Genomic DNA, 22,854 nt, shown 5'->3' with positions numbered 1-22,854 from the left:
TAGATATGTTACTTAAGTTCCTAGATATATTCACCCTGCATCCTAGACACAACTTGACATCTTGGCACATGAGCCTAGGACAGTGATGGTGAACTTTTTTTTCCTCAGGTGCTGAAAGAGCATGGGTGTGTGCTATTGCACATGCGTGAGTGCCCGCATAATTCAATGCCTGAGGAGGGTGAAAACAGCTTCTCCCGCCTCCCAGAGGCCCTCTAGAAGCTCGAAACAGCCTGTTTCTCATCTTCTAGTGCACCCAGTAGACTTGTGTTTTGCCGTTCCCAGGCTCCAAAGGCTTCCCTGGAGCCAGGAAAGGTCAAAATGCCTTTCCCTCATCCCCCTGGAAGCTCTCTGGAAGCCAAAAATGCCCTCCCAGAACCTCTGTGTGAGCCAAAAATCAGCTGGCCAGCACACACATGCACATTACAGCTGAGTTAGGGCAACAGCTCATCTGCCAGCAGATATGGCTCCACATGCCACCTGTGGCACCTGTGCCATAGGTTCGCCATCACTGGCATAGGACATTTCATTTACTTCATCTCTATGACAACTTTAGACAAGACTACTGTATAACAGAACATTTTTTGTAAGTTCTAACTTAAAAAAATATATGGACCAAACGATGGGGGAGAAATGATTTGTCAGGAAATATGGCTGTGTGATTAACTCAGTTTTTAGAGTTCAAAAAGTTTTTCATACTTTTTTCTCCCAGTTCCTGAATGGAAATGGGAGAGTTTATGATAAAAAACTGGTTTAACAAAATATTCAATTTCTTATTTCCAATATTCCTATGGGGTCTTTATATGACTTAGAAGCAGTTTTAGAATTTAAGGTGATAATTCAAACTGCTTTTGGTACTTTTGGTACTATATCATGATAGCTTCCCATTTCTCTCTTTTTGAAAATTATAATAATTTTAAAACATTAAAATAAGGTTGAGTGTAGACTGAATTGGCCATCAGATATTGTTTCAAACCCATTGGCACTCATGGACTCACGGGTCATGGGTCCATGCTCCTTCTTTTTAACATTCATATATTTAGAAGAGGCAAGAAAGTTGATTTAAATATTTGCTCATGTGAAACAGCTCTGATGTGCACCAGGCTTTTCCCCCTACCTTTTTGCTTCTACGCCACAAATACAGCAATATTTCTTTGTACCCGTAAACTTTATTAAAATATGTGCTTCTTCAGCCTTAAATTAAATTTAAAAAGTATTTCGACTCTTACAGAAATAGCATCAAAGTGAGGAAATGAGAGGATTACAATGCAAAGACATAACATAAAATAGCACATACAAAGGAAAGAAATTTCCCCTACCCCATTAATTAAAAAAATGTATGGATCTCTGTCTTGACAGGCTTTAAACCAGGGGTGTCAAACTCATGATGACACATCATCACATGATGTATTGCAACTTTTCCCCCTCTGCTAAACCGGGGAAGGGTGTGGCCATCTTGTGACATGGGCCATGAGTTTGACACCCCTGCTTTAGATAGTTTACCCTATAATGCTGGAAAGAAAAAAAAAATAAAGCAATAACTATCTAAAATAAATAAATTGCATATGATATGTTCTTGAAAAGGAGCTGCAAAATTCACAAAATATAAAATGAATATAAAATAATAAATGCATTGGTTTGCATTTATTGTATCAGTTGTTCTGAAGAGAATGAAATTCGTTCACCAGGCCTCTTGACAACCTGATGTGAAATTTTATTTAGTAACCAACTTGTGAGTATATTGTATATCCTGCCATGGTAAAAATAATAATTTTGGAATAATGTTCAAAAGCTGCATCCTTTAGCTTTTCAGCAAGAAAGTTGTACGTTTACATTCAGAAAAAAAGACATCACAATCTCCAATGGTGGAATAAGGCTCTGATTTAGCCATTACAGAAAAAAACAACAATATAGAGTTTTGCAATTTACAAATCAGTACTTTAAGTTGTCTGACGATATTGTTTTAGATAAAGATGACCCTTCGGGAATAAATGTTGACGAGTGAATGAGAATATTAGCTTTGAGAACATTTTCTGATTCTCTTACTGCTCCAAGAGCTGAATGTCACAACTTTATAAAATATATCTTCCATGTTAGGACATTTCAGTTTGATATCATCTACTGAGACATAAATACTGCTGCAAGAAAAAAAAATCACGTTTCATCTGGAAATTGTCACCCAAATTCCAGGAAATTAGAGAGAGGAAATAAACTCACAAGATTTATTCAGATATTACAAAACTGCTTTGCCCCAGACTCTGAAAGAACAGCAGGCATTCATTTGCTGTAAGATATAATTTCTGACTCTTATAATGTTTCATCATGGCACTAAATTGTTTTGCTGGGATATGCTATGTAAGCATGACAGCTACACATGCTCACTTGATACACGTCATTTTGAGTTTTTAACAAAAGTTAGACACACTTGAAAAAGACAAATTAAGGGTAAATTAGATGAAGTGAAGAGTTGTTTGGTCATTTGCTTTCAGAATGTGGTACATGTTACTTTAATAATCAAATAAACAAATAATCTAATCTGCACTTTACTTTGCTGCAAATTATTTCCATCAGCTTTTAAGCCTTTCCAATTCCAACTATGAGGTGAAAGAAAATAATCTGGAGCAATAGACTGGTGAGAAATAAGGCGTTGGAAATGGGAATATTTAGAGTGTTTCTTCAGCATTTATTTTAGCAGTAAAGTGATAGAAATGGAATAAGACATGTATCAGCCACTGTCACTTCTAGTTTAGCTTTACAAGTGCAACTATGAACCTGACAGAAATATCAAAAGATGCATCATTCTATGTGGAAAGGTACAATAGTACAAAGATTCACAGAGACAATGAGACAATTAATTATTCTAGATCTGTAATTATTGTAGATTGTCATGTCAGCAAACAATTGTCTAGGATTTGGTATAGAAGTGCCAGACTAATTGCAAACTCATGTTATTACTTGTATGGCATAAATTTTAATTAAGAATAATTTCATTGCTCCATGGGGATTTTTTTTGAGGGGGGGGGCTGTGGGAGGAACCATAAACAGTGCTGTGGTCCCTAATGTTAAGAATGGTTGCAGTGTGGCATATATTTTAGGGAACCTGGAAGTTTGAGCTCAAAAAATCCAACATAATAGACGTTGTGTCCATATTGCTGCTGCTAATGTTTTGTCTTTTAGAGTCATAGGCACAATAGCTGTTCCAGTAGGTGATAACAGTATTTGGAATGAATCATGAACTCAGAAATACCTAAGACATACAAGTTGGACATACAACATATTTTCCCTTCTTTGTTGAAATAGTTATAAAATAATTACTCAAATGTTTTATGGCACAATTTCAGAAAAAAAGATGAGAGTTGGACATTCTGAGCTGAGAGGGAAAGCTAGCCTGGTTGGTTGGCGGTAGTGACTGATGACCCAATGACCTCTTGAGTTAAAGTGGGAGAGATGACAGGGAAAATTACTTGGCTTTCTTTTTTCCTACTGTTGACTCATCAACTCAGCCCATCTGTCACTGGACTGTGGGCAGGGAAATCTGAGCCAATATAAGGCTTTATGGAGACAACAGGTGGGTGAGTCGGGGGTGGACGAATAAGGCTTTGAAATGCCTTTCGGACTATAATGAAGATATTTTATCTTAATTAGCTTGGATATTGGATCTTCTTTGAGAAAACATCTAGATTTGGGGGGGTCACGTTTGGACAAGGCCTCACATCACTCTTCAGTAAATGCCTAATGACCCGATCTCAAGGGTGTATATTAGCTTTAGTAATACAAACAGACAAGCATCCTTACTTAGTAGGAAATGGAATGTTTCAGCAGAGCTAAAATATTCTGTTCTGTTTTTCGCAGCTTTGAATAAAATTTGGTTTCATGCCAGACAGAGGCTGCTGTCCTAATGTCCTTATTAAGTCATATGAGGATCAAGTGCATTAACAATTTTGTAATGTATACAAAGAATTAAAATATTTAGTGACTTTTTTTGCCCTGAAACTCAATGAAAACTTATTTTCAGCCACTTTAGCACTGCAGAAGTCTACATCTAACATATGAATTGACCAAGTAAAATAGATCAAATTGGAAAAATGTCTTTCAATCCTGATTATTTCATTACCAACATGAACAATAAAGCTACTGTTTAAAAAAACAACATCTGGGCACTGATACTAGAATCCACAGACTGAGGCACCAAATTATTTTATAAAAACTCCAAAAATAACATATTGAAAATAATTATCTCTGTCTCTGTGAGGTCTCATAGTCAACAGTCCTATCCATAAGTTAAGTGGCAGTCTTCCGGATTTGTGGAACTGGATATCATAAATCCTGAATAACAAAACAAGTAAATATATGTTTGCATTAAAACAAAAATATTAATTGGAATCACTAGACTTTAGCACAAATATTAGATTTCCATCTCTATTGATATGTACAAAAATATATTTTTCCTTTTAATATGATTAAATTACTATTTTGTCAGCCTTAATCCCAGCCAAAGTCATGGCCGGTCATCTGGTAGAACTTCATGTTGAAGGGCCGATAGAATTCTCGCAGCCTTTGTACTACTCTCTGGTCAATGTCAGGGTGGGTCCGTCCTTTTGTCTTTCCCAGGCAATGGGGCTTGCTGCTGCCTTCAGCCTTTTTCAGGCATGGGAACCCCTTGGTTTTGTTGAAGTAGAAATGTTTATCTGTGATGATCCTCTTGAGGCCCAGAAAGTCCTGGACGCGGCCCAACTCACCTGCTGGATCACTGATCAGTCTCTCCCCACTGACAAAAAGGATTTGCCCAAGTGGGAAGTACAGGAGCCAATTTTCTAGATGCTTGGCATAGATGCCAATTTGAATGGCACTCCAGGAGGTATCAATCAGGCCCGTAGTTCTGTTTTTGAAGGTCAGGCTCTCAAAGGATGGGATGTCTGGCTTCTTGGAAAGAGTTTGTGTGTAGTCAGAAATGGCTCGGGTGACCGGGTCTCTCACCACCACAATGAGCTTGGTGTCCTTTGACATAGAGGAGATGCGAGCTGGTGCTTCCTTAGTGACAAAGTAACTGGGTGTCTTCTCCATGGTGATCTGGCCATCAAGAGTTCTTGGCATCAATTCCCTAATGAAAAACATAAGAGAGAATTTGCAGAGCTGCACATGTTTTTCTAAAACATTTGAACACAAGTTGTTGTTTTTATTTATTTATTAAAAAGGTGTCTTTTGAGTTGAGATCAATTCTTAAAGCCCAGTACATTCTGATGGTCTCTCAGGTCAGATTCCACTTATTTTTTTGAGTTCAACCACAGTTAGTAAGTGATACAATATCTTATCAACAAATATTGTAACAGACGAGATAATTCATGGAAAGTCAGAACCCCATTTATAGGAATCTCCATTTGTTCTGTAACATTGAAATATTGGTAAATGGCATACAAACTGGTGTCTATGTAGATTAGAATAGGGTCAGGAACACTAAATGGCTTCTCTAATTGAATGTTCATTTAAGAGTTACATCCAAATTCAACATTCTGGTCACTTCCACATCACATTTGTTAGTTTAAGAAATTGGGAGAATAGAAGGAAGGACTTTTTCAGAATTTAAAACATTTAAATGATCTCTGGAAAAAAGTGCATATGAAAATTATTCTAGTGCAAGACCCTTGTGAGCTATTATTTTCCTATATTTACTATTCAGTTATACAGTACTATATCAAAAGGTCCCATCACATTTCATAATTACCTCATTCTAATATAAGATTATACAGGTAACACTTTTATCTCATCATGCCATCTAGCATTGGTTTCCAAAGTTTATGAGGCTAAGAGTTGGTAGGACCATTTGTTTTAAGAGAAAGATCTACAACCGCCACCTGTTAAAAATAAAGCTCAAGGTCCCCCCCAAAACAGGTCTACCATAATTCAGCTCCTCCAAATCAGATTTCCCTAGAAAATTGACCATAAAGTCAGATACAGGGAGATTGAACATTATGTACGCTTATGAATAAGAACCATTTACTGAGTAAATAACAAAGAATGGTTATGTTTACAAGTGGATTTACATGAAGAATTGAACCTTTTAGCTGGCATTTTGGCTGTACAATGATCTGTTTCACACTCTAAAGCAATGAGCATTTGGCTTGTTGGAAGACTGAAACCACTGGCTCTATATTGTTGGGAGGCACTGGGACTCCACAACCTTTGAAAGATTGACTAAGGACTTGGGCATCTTCCATAGATATAAGGCTGTGTGGAGTGGTAGCATCTGGATTTAATTGAAAAAAAAATGCCAATAAAAATGATTAGGGCTACAGAAATACTTTGGCAAGAGCCAAAATATGGGTGTTGGTTGTTTTTTTTTAATTTTTGTAGGCCAGTGGAGGATGCATTGGCTTAATTACTTCTTTAAGGAAGATAACTCCTCTAAAGAGGAGTATTTGTGGGGCGGCTGTATCTATTAATTCAGCATTCAATGTTCAGCATTCAGTGGAGAATGCATTGGCTTAATTACTTCTTTAAGAAAGATAACTCCTCTAAAAGAGGAGTATTTGTGGGGCGGCTGTATCTATTAATTCAGCATCCATGATCACTTGGCTATTTCAAAACTCAACTTAGAATATTGAAGCTTGCACCAATGTTTCACATACTGAGGACCATCCCTTATTTGACCAAAGTGTGTCCTACAGGCACTACTTTAAAGGAATGTAATGACATACTTATATGTTGAATGGATGTATACATAACTACATAATCGGGTTGTCAAAGCATGGAACTCATTACCCAACTCTGTAGTATCATCCCCTAACCCCCAACATTTTACCCTTAGATTATCCACGGTGACCTCTCCAGATTCCTAAGAGGTCAGTAAGGGGCGTATATAAGCACACTAGAGTGCCTTCTGTCCCCTGTCCTATAGTCTCTCCTATATCTCGTATTTCTTCTCTACTATATCCTCTATAACCTTCATTGTGTATTATTGTGTATTGGACAAAATAAATAAATAAACTAAATAAAATAAAATAAATGTAACTGTGTATAAACTGTTGTTTGTATATTAAGCACCAGGTGTTCTTTTAATAGTTAGATGTGAGGCCAGCAGGCATCTGAAGCTTCTACATGAGAAGCCATAGAGATGACCTTGCGAAAACTATCTAAAATCCATTAAACAGGTGCATAAGCATGCTTTTGGTCCAAAGTATGGAGAAAAGTGTTAGAAATAGACTCCTGAGTCCCTAGGGTATGAGAGGAAAGGAAGAGAAAATAGAATCACTTGTAAAATTTTGTTACCATAGCCTTTTACAATAATGTATAATAGAGTGATACCTTGTCTTACGAACTTAATTGGTTCCAGGACAAGGTTCGTAAGGTGAAAAGTTCATAAGACGAAACAATGTTTCCCATAGGAATCAATGTAAAAGCAAATAATGCATGCAAACCCTTCAGGAAAACCCCAAACTTTAGAAGGGAGGCAAACAGAGGGCAGGGAGGAGCAGCTAAAGGGGGCGGGTGGAAGAAGCAAGGCTAGGCTAAAGGGTGAGTGGGAAGGAAGAAAGGCAAGGGGGCTCCCCTCCCTTTTCTTTCTTCAAAAGACACCCTTTCAGTGCCTGTGCAAGCACGCTGTTCTCCTACTTTTGTTAATGCAAACTCTTTCCCCCTCCAAGCCACCCCTCCCTTTTCTTTCTTCAAAAAAGGGGGAAAAAGAAATCCCTTCATCCCAGCAGCAGCGGCTTGGGTTCGTAAGGTGAAAATAGTTCGGAAGAAGAGGCAAAAATATCTTAAACACTGTGTTCTTTTCTGGAAAAGTTCATTAGAAGAGGCGTTTGTAAGACGAGGTAACACTGTACTAGTTTTTTTGTGAAATCTATTCTCTGATCTGGATCCTTCTAGGGCTGAAAAAAAATCAGTCAATTTTTTGAGTTGGTCCATTAGTCAGATCCAATGAACTTGTTTACTAACCTGGCACTAAAAGATATTGATGACTGACCTGACCATCTTCATTTCATGAACTTCATGGAAATAGCAAATTTATGTAGCTTCCCAATGGATTATGGATTTGTTATCCAGGGCATACAGTATGTATAGTTTAGTTCTGGAATGGATATTACCTGTTAATACCCAGAGGCAAGCATTCAGCAAGATAGCTGTAGTATATATACACACAGCTGCATTCAATATGATAGCTCCTCTTAACCTAACACCTTTCATTTCTTTTCCCCATGCTGGGGAGTTTTTATTTGTTTGTTGTTTTGCAGTGGCTGATGGTGATTTACTGAATGGGAAATTGTCTATAGACTTTTCAGCTGATGAAGAAAAGAGCAGCAGTAGGTAAGCTTGTAAACAGCACGGATTTAGCTTCCATGTGGAGGCCCTTGGGCACATTGAACAAAGAGTGACATATCACCGCATAATGCTGCAACAGACCCATTTCTTAATGCACTCACAAATGGACATATAGTAGTTGTTTATTCTGATCTTTAATTGCCTTATTCTTAACCTAACCATATTTCTCAGAGGTTGGGGGGGGGGTGTTTGCCATTTGTTCCGTTGAAGTTGCAGCCTACAGAATGACACTCAGTTCTCTTTTCACATTGCCAAGTTCCAACAGCTGAGGTGTCATTTGTGGAAACAAAATAAACAACACGTATAAACCGCACCGTGTTTTCCAATATTCATTTCTGCAGTTTTGCTGATTAAAAAGACGATATTTATGGAGTATCTGCAGATGGCCTGTCACTATCAATCCAAAGATATTCTATGGTCACACATATTCAGGATAGAAATAGGAGCAGGGAAATGTATCAATTCACATTTCAAGAAGCATCCTCATTCACAGGCAACACATGATCTGGAACACAATCATCCTTTAGTTTTCACATTTCTCTGGAAGTCGATATCAATGGGTGCATCTTGTAACAGTCACCTCATACTGAAGATGGTGACTTGGATTATAATAAGAATAAGTTAAAAAGTCAAAAAAATAATGAAAGAAAAACAAAAAAAAACACCCATGTGTGTTTTTAGGTTTCCTTATCAATGAATCCAGGAGAAAATTAGAAATATTTACCTCCATATGTTTAGAAACAATCATCATCATAATTATTTCTACATCCTCCAAATACAGAATAGTGCAAAATCCTAAACTCTGCAAATGTCCTTGGGTAGCTTAGCTCTTATAAAAATACGTGAAATTTTTAGAATGCATGTATTAATTAATTAGTTTTTTTTAACTCTGATTGTTAAAGGAAGCTAAGTAAATCCATTCATCTGATTTTAGAATCTAATCAAGGATCACCCTACAGGTAATACATGAATCTTCACATCTTAACATTAAACTTTGTGCAGAAGACAACAGTGACTTTTTGTATTTCTTATAACCATCCTCTAGAGAAAAGACAGTCAATCACAGAATAAGATTTTCTTTTATGTAGAAAGTCAAGCTGGTTTTGTCCATTGGACAGGAGGAGCATGTTCCAACAGTGAGAATAATTGTTCTCTGGAGATGCCATTTCACTGATATTTAGGCTTGCAGTGACTATTGTTTTCTGCAGGAGTGGAGCGATCCATCTCAAAAGGTTCCAAGGGATTTTGGTCTAGTATGGCTGGTAAAACATTTTGTTGCCCAATGGAATGTAAAGAAGAGCAGGGCATCCACAGTGCAGAGTGAAGTACAATGAAGTAAGGTTCTTCCCCAGCCCCTTATTTTATGACATATAGTTCAGTCAACTATAGCTTTATACTATAGAGTCAAGACAACAATTGAATGGTATGGTTTTTAGACCAAGTTATGACATTCATGATCTTATTGGTAGTTACCCTTTGACTAAAAACTTATTTTTGGTTCTTCCAGTTCCCATTTTCTGCCAGGAAAGTATATACAACAGAGCTCTCCAGAAAGCAACCTAGACAAACATCGTGTACTTAGTTAGGTGTGGTTTTTCAGGAGATGCTTTGCTGCTCAGATGACAGTGTGTTAAATATGAAAGCTGTTTGTTAATGCAGAGTTATCAAGGTTGTGGGTTTGTTATGTTTTGCATATGTGGGCAGAAGGAAATAAAATGAAAACATTTTCCCACTAGCACTGTGAGTCAACCAGGCTTTAAAAAGGAAGAAAAAAGGGGTGGAGGTGGACCGGTCTGATGAAAGCCTCAATTCATCATGGATCATGGCTTCCTGGTGCTTTTGCTATTTCCACATAGGCTTCGCTGCTTCCAGAATTTGTTCATTTGTGCGTAATGTACATTGCAAGTGAGACATACAAATGCCAAGATTATAGTGTTTATTTAGGAGAAGAAATCAAAGGATTTTTCAGTTGCTAAATAGATAGACAAATGGCTGTCTGGGCAAATATCTGAAGATGACTCCCACATATTATGATGGCTGTTTGCATATAAACTAAGCATTAGAAAATTCCATGTTTCTTTGTGCATGTGTGTGTATTTGTGTGTTTGAGTGTGTATGTGTGCATTTACATAGACATGCAGACAAAACCACACAGAATCACAGACATTTATAATTATAGTGCAATTCTATCCTTGTTTAAACATAAACAAATGTCACAGATGTCACATTATTTCATTCAATGATCTCATCTGAAACTATATCCCCAGTTCAGCTTCATGGATAAGGAGAAAAAGTACTTCTAAGAACTGATCAGATTGAGGCTCTGCACAGCCAAGGTAGAGAGGTGTGGATTTTCTCATTGATCTCTACTTCACTGAGTTCCTTCTCCACCTTAACAAGCTCTCTACGTGGGGATACCTTTGAAGAGTGTTCAGAGATTACAAATTGTTTAAAATGCAGCCGTGCAAGCTATTGTGGGTCTTCCAAGATATGCCCATATTTCAACATCACTCTGTGAGCTGCATTGGTTTCCGGTTGGTCTCCCGACACAATTCAAAGTGTTGGTTATAACCTATAAAGCCCTGCATGGCTTAGACCAGATTACCTATGGGACTGTCTTCTGCCTCATGTATTCTAGCAGCTGGCCAGGTTCCACAGGGTTGACTTTCTCCAGGTCCCATCAGCCAGGCAATGTTGTCTGGTGGGGCCTAGGGGAAGAGCTTTCTTTATGGCAGCTCTGGCCCTTTGGAACAAACTCCCTCTGGAGATATGGACTGCCCCATCCCTCCTGACCTTTTGCAAAGCTTTGAAGACCCATCTCTGTCGGCGGGAATGTGGGGGTGGGGATTGAGAGCTAACACCGGCCGATGCTATGAGTGACTACATCCAGCTGGATGAATGTGGATGATTGTGTTTTAGGATAAATAGGGTGTTAGTATTTTTAAGTTTTTTAATACTAAATTTCTTATACTGTGTACTGTATTTATTATGTTTTCCGCTTATGACATAGAAATGTAAATCAATCAATCAATCAATCTTTCTACCTAAGTAAACTCTTTATTTCGTGTTCATATTGCCTCCCCTTTGGAAGGAGCTAATGGTACAACACTCTCATTAAAGAAAACCCAGCAAAATCAGAAGATAAATCATGCAATCTGAAGAGTCCTGCATGCTTTATATATTATTATATTAATTGAGCTGACTGCAACTGTTGTGAGTGCTCCTCGTCCACCTCTGGTAATGATAGATTCTGAGGAGGATGAGCTAGGCCTATCTTGGTACTCTGGGCTAGTGGTTTTTCCAGTTGATGCAGAGTGAGAGTGAGGGAGAAATAAACCTGGATGAACCTGAATGGCCACCAGAGATGACAGATATGCCAATGACAGTAGAGTCTGACTTAGAGGAGGAGGTAGAAGATCTGGAGCCTTTGTTAGATGCCCACTTTAGAAGATTAAGAAAAAGACAAGAATACTTGTATGGAAAAAGGAAGTAGTCTGTAGTTTGTTAACTCAAGCCAAGGTGGTGCAGCAGGTAGAGTGCTGTACTGCAGGCCACTGAAGCTGATTGTAGATCTGTAGGTCAGCAGTTCAAATCTCATCACCGGCTCAAGGTTGACTCAGCCTTCCATCCTTCCGAGGTAAAATGAGGACCCAGATTGTGGGGGAAATATGCTAGCTTTGTGAGAAAGTGCTATTGCTAACATGTTGTATGCCACCCTGGGTCTAAGGAGAAGGGCGGCATAAAAATCGAATAAATCAATAAATAAAAACTCTAAGGAATTGTTGACCATTTCCTATAGGTATTTAACGATGACATATGGGTAATTCGGGTTGGAGTTACAATGTTTTGCAATGGAGTCAGATGATGATTTGAGGTCTCAGCCAGGTTACGCTAGCCACCTGTTATTTTCCTGCTAAAAATCCTTGGAGAAAAAGTGTGCCCTATCTGCTGAGAGGCTGGGTAGCTGTGATTAGTAAGTCTGTGAAACTGTAGACTTCTTATCTCACTAGTAGCTTTGATCTTTGGCAGCAGTCTTGCTGCAGAACTGTTATATCACTGAGAAACTTGCCAAGATTATCACATGCATGATTTCGGCTTGTAAAAATGGGACTTTATATATAAAAAGACTGATTTGAAAATATCAATGAGTGGATTCCTCCTTTGTTTTCAACCTGCATAGGCCAGGATAGAACAGTAACAAGGCAAATGAAATGAGATTTGAGGTCTCAGGGAAGCAGGAGTATTTATAGCATATGATAAAAAAAGAAAGTCAAGTTCACAAGTGCATTGGTGAAATGAAAATTCTATCTCTTTTTCATGCGTCACACATGAAAACTGCTGAAGTTCCTATTAAACCATTGCAGTCTCCATCTTGGATTTTATAGGCATTTTGATGGAAAACTTTTGAAACTAAGAAATCTGTATTTGAGTCAATTATTATGGTCACTGTGACTTATGAAAGCAGTAAGAAAAAAGGGAAATGGTCTTAGATTACCTATAAGGACAGGGTGAGCTAAATACTCATTAAGGAGCAGGGACAGTATTGTAGGAGAGAACACCAACCAGAGGACAGATCCTGGATGTCAAAATCTGTCCAAACAAAGGAAAGATTTTGGGATTGCTCACATGTACTGCAAACAATTATCATGAGCAGACTGCAAGAACTGAAAAGTATATGGTCAGTTGTTAAATTGAGTGGTTGGGGTTGAGGGGTTTTGTTTATGCTCAGAATTGTAATATGGCTTATGTAGCGCTAAAGTATGGCTAAGCCTCATTTCTTAATCACTTTTTGAATTACTTTTTTATTGCTATTTCAATATTAACCTCCTTTGGAATGACAAGGTTGATGGCATTCTTTGGGTGTGTCTCCTTCATTGGATGTGTTTTCCTTCACCTTAACAAAAGGAATTTTAAGTGCAACTTAAAAGACTTTGAAATGTTGGGGAATAAATGGTAGCAGGGTGATTAGAGTGTTATTTCTGAAAAGTTAAAAATATACTAAGGGTATAGGTTGACTTGAAAGGGGATATTCAAATTAATAGAATAATTCAGTATTTTGGTGTGCTTTGATTTTATTTTAAAGAAGGAACTTTAAACTGGCTGAAATTTTAATACTTAAAAAGGAGAGTGGCTTAGATAATATACAAATGAGACCTGTTAAAGTTTTGAAAGACTTAGTGAAAAGAGTAGATATAAAGATTTAGGCCATTTGAAGAGATTAAAAATCAAAATTGTAAAAAGCAAAGGGAGAGAATATAAAATGTATTTATTTCATTAGGGTTAAAATGGTTGATATTATTCTAGAATCATTAAATGGACATTTTGTTCATCATCCTGGGCTGAGTGATGTGGATTTAAGGATGTGAGAATTCCTTCTGAGATGAGGGGGAAAATATTTCTTTTAAAAAAAAAATATTGTACTCTTTTCTAGTCTTTCATTTACATTGTTCTTTTTCTTCCTTTTTTTTCTATTCTGCACTTTTGATTTTTTTCCTATTTTTTATTTGTTGTCATTTGTATTACATTCAAGCTGTACAACTGTAACATTTAATAAAACTAGTTGAAAAAAAAATTCAGGGAGCCAACGCCAAGGCAATGGTATCTTAGCTTTGATCTTATTAGCAAGAAAGGATCCTTTTCAGATTAATCCCAAATCATTATTTGTAAAGCATTCTTTTAAAAAGGCAATTTCTTCCACAGCAAAATGTCTGAATCCAACTGAATAACCTAAATTATGCTATTAACAATTATAACTGTAATCCAGAGTTTCCTGAGTATGCCAACTAATGTTAGGAAACACTGCAACCATAATCTGTTACTTATTGCATATGTGCTCTATTCATCATAATTACTAATATTAGTATTAATTTCTCATTAATTATTAGTATTCATCAAGATTTTTTCAACACTGACAGCTGGCAAGTTGATTGACAGTAAAAACAAAATAAAAATATTCACAAATAAAAAAGAGAAAAGAAAAAGGAAATACTGTGAGAGTGATTTAAATGAAGCCTAGAAAACCAGCCAATTATTCTCTTTTTGAAAGGTATCATTTGCTTTCTAGAATAAACCTGAATCAAATCTATATCTCCCCTCAAATAATTTATGAAAGAAAAAATGTTTTGGTTCCATAAGATTTGGGATTAATTGGGAAGGGTATGAAAGTCCATTTCTGTGTAATAAATTTGGTAGCCTTTTCACCTCTGGTATTTAATTACATTGTGTCTTCCTGTTTGAAAATTTCATACAAACAGTCTACTGTGCATTAAGACAACCCTCATTCTATTTGGTAAAAGAAACAGAACCTGATATGATAATTTTTGGCTAGGCTGAGGCAAATGTGGCATTTGCTATGATGAATCCCAAGATGCACAGCAAGGCTCTGGCCCAAAGACCTACAAGTAATAAGACCTAAATCAGGATATTGTCTCCAGGAGGAGGTTTCTTATGATAACACAGTTGGCTTTTAAGATTCACTAAAGACATTTTGCCACCCTGGTGGAACTGACCACATCTGTTGGTTGTGGCCACAATCAACTGTGCCATTCTAAACACATTTTGTTGAAAGTTGCTGAAGAAATATAATGGAAGTGTGTGCACAGGAACACTGCCTTAAAGTGATGATTTGAGGGAAATTAGTGCCCCATCTTAATCTATTCAATGCTTCAAGCAGAATGGAAGCCAACTTTTAAAAACAGGCATTGGTGGTTCCAATAAATCTCTCTGGTGGGGACTGAGGTAGTGAAAGAACTGTTTAGAAATTGGTTGAGTGAGATTGGTTCAATAAGATTTAATTTTACTTGTTGAGTTAGCTGTTGCATGGGTTGAACAAGTAAAATTAAATCTTACTGCTAATTTCAAAAACCATATCTTTTCTTGGTGGAACATTGAATTCAAAAGTCCAATTATTCAGCAGGGCTGTAAGAAGAAAGCATTTATGTCTGGAGTTGCCCCAGCAGTGAAATCTACTTATTTCCGTACTAGTTTGGAAGTACAGTGGTACCTCGGTACTTGACCACAATTCGTTCCAGAAGTGTGGTCGAGAACTGATTTGGTCGAGTACCGAATTTATTTATCCCATAGGAAATAATGGAAATGGATTTAATTGGTTCCCAGCCCCTGTTAACTCACTGGGAACCAATTAAATCTATTTTCTTTATTTCCTATGGGATAAATAAATTTGGTACTCCAAGCTGCAGGAAGGATGGGGGCGGCTGCAATCCCGGCAGCTTTGGGGGGCTCCTTTTCTCAATGCTTCGTACCTGTAAGCAGCTGCAAAAACTTTCTCCTTCCGGCTTCCCTTCAAGGAGCAACAGCGCCGGGAATGTCACGTAATGAAGGGAAGCTGCTGGAGTGGCTGCAACTGCTGAGATGGCTCCGGCAGCTTCCCTTCATTACGTGATGTTCCTGGCGCTGTTGCTACTCGAAGGGAAGCCGCCGCCGTTGCCGCCGCCGGGAAGGAGAAAGTTTTTGCAGCTGCTTACAGGTAATAAGAGGAAGCAATGAGGAAAGGAGCCCCCTGAAGCTGCCGGGATTGCAGCCGCCCCCACCCTTCCTGCAGCAGCCCCCGGCGGTAACATTTCTGATAGTGAACAAAATTTTCTGTGGCTGTTCGGCATCCGAATTTTTGTTCAGATACCAAAGCAAATTTTTGCCGAAAATTTTGTTCGTTATCCAAAATGTACGAGAACCAAAGCCTTCGAGTACCGAGGTACCACTGTATGTGATTTTCAACTTCTGCATATGTGCCAGAAGGCTTTGTGCATGCACAGAAGGTTAAAAACAAGAAAATAGTGATATCTGGGTGGATGCTATTACTACTGGTTCTCCAAATCACCGGCAGCTGCTGGTACCAGTACTTCTGAATCGGGCTGAACCAGTAGCATTTCACCCTTTTGTTGCCCCATATTTACCCTGAAAGAAAATGGAAGAAATGGCTCCCTCTGACCTCTTTGCTCATATAGCATATCCCTTGTTAAGATCAATATGGATTTCTTTGCTGGAGCATCAGCCAGCAAGCAGTCACTGCAGTGTTTTTCCATTCCCTGGAAGAAGTTTCTGGACATGAATTCTGCCTGTTTCTTTAGGCTTCCTCGCAACTCCACAAAATGCCTGTGGTTTTTAGTCAGGGAGGTTTCACATGTTGAGTGACTTTGCAGTCCATTTAGATCTCTCACTTGCTGGGTACTATTCAACAGTAGTTCTTTAACAGCATTTTTCTTCTTAGATCAGAGTAAAGTGCAAACAGGGATTTGAATTTATATTTGCATTTGCAAACTGGTCCCTGTGTTAGTTCCAGTAACTGGCACAATCTCATTTGGTATTCTATTAGAATTCTTCTGGTAGGCACTTAATAACAAAAACAGAGGCTGGGGTAAAGGCACATATTATTTTAAGTGGTTGGTCAAAGACCAGAATAAAGGATTGATTTGATCCAATTCAGCATATCTGCTAGCAAAATGGACCATGGCTAGATATCATCTAATATAGCTTTTTCTAACTTCACTACACTGCAACGTATGGATTTCAACTTCTAAAATTTTCTAGCCAATATGGCTATTGCAGAAAGATGGGGAGTTGGTTTCTATTTTAAATGCATACAGGTTGGAAAAGGTTTTGGAACACTCTGTATGATTCTCCCCCATCCCCAATAATCTTTACTGTGGTGTAGAGATTCCAACCTTCTTAGGGAAGGGGGAGATTGATCTAAAACTTTTGGAAGCTGTCAGGATGTTTGCCTCATCTTACACCAATTTCATAAACTAATGAATGATACCAAGAAATTGCGTATACAAGAAACTGGGTAAAGTGAAAAGGATGATGGCAAGAGCCATGGTGGTGCAGTGGTTATAATGCAGTATTACAGGTTAACTCTGCCGACTGCCAGGAGTTTGATCCTCACTAAGGTTAACTCAACCTTCCATCTTTCCAAGGTTGGTAAAATGAGGACCCAGATTGTTGAGGGCAATATGCCCCTTCTTAGAGAGGGCTGTAAAGCACTGTGAAGTGGTATAAAAGTCTAAGTGCTATTGCTATATCTGTCCTAAGCTTCAAGAACATGATGTTTATTTGAAAGGCTGCTCTAGGACATTTCCCTACACCTCCAAAAAAAAATCCTATTTGTCCTCATTCAAATCTGACTTAAACTTAAATAACAATAAAAAGGGAACTGCAAGACTTGAATTTGCTTATCTTCACCAGCAGTGTAGATTACATATTTATAGTTTTTCCATTATGGTGAGATGTGTTTCCTTTTAAATCATAATTTTTGTTTCTAAATTAGCATGTGCAGGTTTTATAGACCCATTTGCTTCTTGGCCCAATTTTTTTTAAAGAAATGAATAAACTGCCACCTTATGTACTTGTCTCTTTTGTGCAAAGCATCCTGTAAGATTTACCTATTGTCAGCAAGTCTTTAGCTCAATCTTTTATTTATTATCAGCAATAAAATGATGCAGTGTAAGGAATTTGTGCTTGAAGCCTGAAACTGGCTCTAAAGCTGACTTGATCACATAAAGCCTGCTAGTTTTCTTTCTCCACTGAGATTTATTTGAGCAACGCCAATACTGCAGTTCTGTGGAACTTGAGGTCAATCTGTTTTCCAACTAATGAGAGTGTTTTCCTCACCCCACCTCCTAAATTGAAGTCAATCTTCCTTCTGAGCTTCAGTGTCCTATTTATGGGGAAGGCATTGCTCCTTCCTTCTAAGCGCCTCCCAATGTTGCAATACGTACCCATGCTTGCAGCTACTGAGAAAAGTGACAAGTTGCAAACATACCAATACCTGGTCCGATCACTATTTTTAGGGACAGGTAAATGCAACAGAGCAAATGTGACTTTACAGTTGCAGGGCTTTTGCTTTGAGAAGTTGCTCAGTTTTGTTTTCGTGGTTTGTTGACTTTTTATTGGAAAACAGCCAGATAAATGACCACAACATGAAGAGGTTTGTGGGTGAATCTAGCAATTTATTTTCTTTCCATTTTGTGTGGAGTAGAAGTGAGACAATGAGTTTGCCATGCTGAGACCTCTGATGACTCAGGGGACAGGGGACTGATTGAATGTCATTCCTTGCTTCTCCAATCTGCCATCTGAAAGGAACATTGATTGGTTCATGATGGCCTTGGCATTTTTTCAGTAATCTCAGTTTGGCAAGAGTGGGGATGCTTCGGGGTTGGCTTCAGACTTTTTGGGAGAGTTTGATGAGTGATCATGGTACCTTGTTAAGCTTAAATGGGAAGAAAGAGCGATAATCAAATCCAGCCTTTTCTCTCATTTCTATTTTGCCAATAAAACATCTATTTGAGGGCATAGAGTGAGTTTAAGAATAGTGCAATATGTTGGGAAGAAAGCAATTTAAGTGGTTTTCACTGAATGAAAAAACAGAATTGCAGTGAAGTGCCCAACTTATTCTTGACACATCAGTGAGTAATGCTTTCCCCTCATTTCTAATGAAAACATCTTTGTGTTCAAGGTCTTCAGCATACATGCTTAGCTGAATCAGAATCAAGTCCTTACGTCACATCAACTATGCTTATCAGAAAAATAACATCCTTGCTATTATTTAAAAGTGGAAGGGTTTTTACATGAACTGACTCCTCAATGTTCTGCCAAAAAGGGGGGGGAAATCAGGCAACAAGAAGAAATGATAGCTAAACTGAAGTGTATTCCAACAGTAATAATCCATATACTTCTCTGCACTGCCTAATTAAATAGGATTTACTCCTAATTCATTAACTTATTTTATTTATTTAATACATTGATAAAGCCATGCAGAGTTGGTTAGAAGATAGGTGGCTATATACATGCTTTAAATAAATTAAATAAATAGTCTGGAGTAAACATGAGTAGTGATACCTTTAAAAAAACTCATTGCTTTTCAATGCTGTGTTAGTTTTTAATTCTGAGCTTACCCCTTCATTATATTAAAGTACCTTCTTGTGGTCTTTAGATAAATTCTACTTTAAGTAGAAATAATAAGATTTTCTTAGATATCACCTCTGAGAATGGAGGGATAGGGTGACATAACATATTTGAATGGTCACCTTAAAAGGAAATTTTATTGTCCATAGAAATCTGGTGTGGAAAGGCAAGTGGCTCAGCCAAGCTCTAAATGCCCAAGGAAGATATGTGTGGCCATATCTCCCAATTCCAAAAATAGCAATGAAGCCCTGTATGGAAGTGGGCTTCCCACTCTTAAATTCAATGGTGATCTGCCTTTTTGCAACTTGTCCATTAATCCATGATTTGCAGATACATGACTATGCTTACTAACACATGAGAAATCTTATTTGAAAAAACAGCAGTCAAATATTCTAATAAAACTAAGACATCTAAGAAGAGTGACTCTAGCCTTCTGTCCTGTGGACAGCTAGCTGGATTCCAGTTCAGATCTTGATTACATTATACAGTTATTTTGTAGGCAATCTGAAGAAAATGAGAAATAAGATATTTGGAGTTGTTATTTTCCAACCTTGATGCCCATTATAGTGGCACAGCTCCTGGAACCATATGGTTAATGTTCTTTTGATAAAGAATAGAATAGAATAGAATAGAATAGAACAGAATAGAACAGAATAGAACAGAACAGAACAGCATTTTTATTGGCCAAGTGTGGGCCAATAAAAGGAATTTGTCTTGGTGTATATACTCTCAGTGTACATAAAAGAACAGATATGTTTGTTGAGAATCATAAGGTACAACACTTAATGATAGTCCAGGTACAAATAAGCAATCAAATCATATTAGGAACTGGTGAATATAAATTGTAAGGATACAAGTAAGCCATACAGTCATTTGCGGGAGGAGATGAGTGATGGGAACGATGAGATTGATAGTAGTGCAGATTTAGTAAACAGTTTGACAGTGTTGAGGGAAATATTTGTTTAGCAGAATGATGACATTTGGGGAAAAACTGTTCTTGTGTCTAGTTGCTTTGCTGTGCATAGTATCGTTTTGAGGATAGGATTTGAAATAGCTTGTTTCCAAGATATGAGAAGTCTGTAAATATATTTAAACAGAGCAGGGTGTCAAATTCTATTTAATTGAGGGTTGCATTAGGGTTGTCTTTGACCTTAGGGAGCAGGGTGGGTGTGGCCAGAGCACAGCCTGTTAGATGTCACTCATGTCAGGGGGCACTTGTGGCAGCCTGATCACTCTGCAGGCAAAAACAGGCTTCTGAGCTCTGTTTCCAATTGCAATGGCCTTCTGCAACTCTCCGTCAGTGAAAATGTAGCTTGGGAGGCCCATGTGTAGCCCTCCTGAGCTTTATTTTAACTGGTAGAGGGTTGCAGAAGGCCATCAGAGGTAAAAACAGAGATAGGGAGCCCGTTTTCTTTGGCAGAGGCACCACAGGCCAGTCCCTCACTGTTTCCAGGGTGGCCCCATGGGCCATATGGGTCTTCAGTTTGACACCCCTGCCCTAGAGAGATACTTGAGGGAGCATAGTGTGGACTGTCTATATAGCTTTCTCAAGTGATGTCCCCATCCAGTCACACAGACTTGAACAAGCATCTAAAATACTTGTTAAAAACTGAAAAGCTACAGTGTGTGCTGGAAAATAAAACATGATTGATTAAAATTCCTAAGCAAAACATCTTTTTCCGATTCTAAAATCAAACAGATCTAACCACCGATGCTGAAAATCCACTGATGTGGCTGAGTCTCTAGCAGACATTTTTTATGGGAGAGGATGCCTCCGTTTATTCCACCAGGTCTCAGTATTTATATATCTCATTACATCTGCAGCTTGTGGCATCTGTTTCTATGCTCTGTCTGTCATAGAAGCACTTCCTTTTTCTGCTCTGAGATCTTGCTTCTCCTTTTACCTCATTGATAAGTAACCTGATGCTTATTCTAAGCCCTTTTTAAATTACAAAGTAAGATAGAGACAAAGCTAAGCAGACAGGCTGGAAAAAGGAAGAAGAAAGGGTGGTATGGGCTGTTAGAGATCTCTGATCAACATATTCAGTGTAACAGAAGCAAACCTGTTGCATAATATTGGAATATATGGACAGTATGGCTTTGTGCTATCCAAGCAGAACTTCCAGATTCAGTCATGGTTTTGCTCCATATAGCATCAACTCTGTATATGTGTGTTATGTATGGGTATGGGTAGATATATACTTTTAAGAACAGGCAACAGAATTTAATTTTTAATGTGGACCAGTGTGCTTACAGTAAAAAATGACAATAAATCTTATCTTATCTTTTTATTAATTAGACTTCTATGCTGCCCTTCTACAAGCAATTCAGGGTGGCATACAACATAATAAATACAAACAATATATGTATAGAAATCTAATTATTTTAAAAGAAATATACAAAATTAGCAAAACTCTAAAAAAAACCATGCACAGTTATCCACATTCACCCAATGCAATCATTTACAACATCTGCTGGAGACAATCTCATTGCTCACAGTCCCCATTCCCACTAGCAGAAGTAAGTCGTCAGAGCTTTACAAAAGACAAGGAGGGAAGGGCAGTATGTATCTCCGGAGGGAGTTTATTCCAGAGGGTTGGGGCTGCCACAAAGAAGGCTCTTCTCCTAGGCCTCGCCAGATGACATTGTCTGGCTGATGGGACCTGGAGAAGACTGACTCTGTGGGACCTAACCAGCTACTGGTATGAATGAGGCAGAAGGCAGTCCCATAGGTCAGTGATTTTCAACCTTTTTTGAGCCGCGGCACACTTTTTACATTTACAAAATCCTGGGGCACACCACCAACCAAAATGACACAAAAAGACAGTAAATATTATTTATTTATTTATTTATTTATTCAATTTTTATGCCCCCTTCTCCTTAGACTCAGGGCGGCTTACAACATGTTAGCAATAGCATTTTTTAACAGAGCTAGGCTATTGCCCCCACAATCTGGGTCCTCATTTTACCCACCTCGGAAGGATGGAAGGCTGAGTCAACCTGGAGCTGGGGATGAGATTTTAACTGCTGACCTTCAGATCTACAGTATTTCTACATGTATTTATACATAGAACATACAATCCCATGTAACATCCCCTTATAAATACAGTCAATCATCAATCATCCCTCCTCAAATTTATACTACTGTCTCATTTCTGTCTCTCCCCCCGCCCCTTATATGTCTGTGTGTACTCAAACCATTTCCAAAACCAGGTGAGGGCTGGGGTTTTATTCTCTTTTATTCTTTTCAAAAACAGGTGAGGGCTGGGTTTTTTTTCTTATTATTTGGGTGCTTTTTACCATGCTTCGAGAATCACCTCTCTCTCTCTCTCTTGTTTCTCTCTCCTCTCATTCTCTGCCTCAATAATTTTCTCATTTCTCCTCCCCTTTTTGTTCTCATTTCTCTCTCCCTCCTTTCCTCTTCCTATCTGTCTCTCTTGCTTTCTTTTTTTCTCTCTCTCTCTTGCTTTCTTTCAGTATCTCTTGCTATCTCTCTTTTTCTCTCTTGCTTTTCTTCTCTCATGCTTTTTCTTGTTCTTTCTCTCTCTCTGTTGCTCTCTCTCATTCTCTTATTTTCTCTCTCTCTCTTTTATTTCTCTCTCTCTTAGTCTCTCTCTC

At 38.1% G+C, this 22,854-nt stretch overlaps 1 protein-coding gene across 1 annotated transcript in view; it reads right to left on the bottom strand.

The window, feature by feature from the left end:
- Positions 1 to 1,146: 1,146 nt before the first annotated feature.
- Positions 1,147 to 22,854, bottom strand: part of LOC139161077 (heparan sulfate glucosamine 3-O-sulfotransferase 3A1-like) — a 114,155-nt gene continuing 92,447 nt past the window's right edge. The window contains exon 2 of the mRNA XM_070739744.1: positions 1,147 to 5,098. Within this exon, the coding sequence (XP_070595845.1) occupies positions 4,480 to 5,098 (619 nt within the window). The 3' untranslated portion in view covers positions 1,147 to 4,479. The remainder of the gene's footprint in view (positions 5,099 to 22,854) is intronic.

This window comes from Erythrolamprus reginae, chromosome 2, assembly GCF_031021105.1.
Source record: "Erythrolamprus reginae isolate rEryReg1 chromosome 2, rEryReg1.hap1, whole genome shotgun sequence".
NCBI lineage: Eukaryota > Metazoa > Chordata > Lepidosauria > Squamata > Dipsadidae > Erythrolamprus > Erythrolamprus reginae.
The sequence above is the reverse complement of the archived record's forward strand: the minus strand, read 5'-3'. Positions and strand labels throughout refer to the sequence as shown.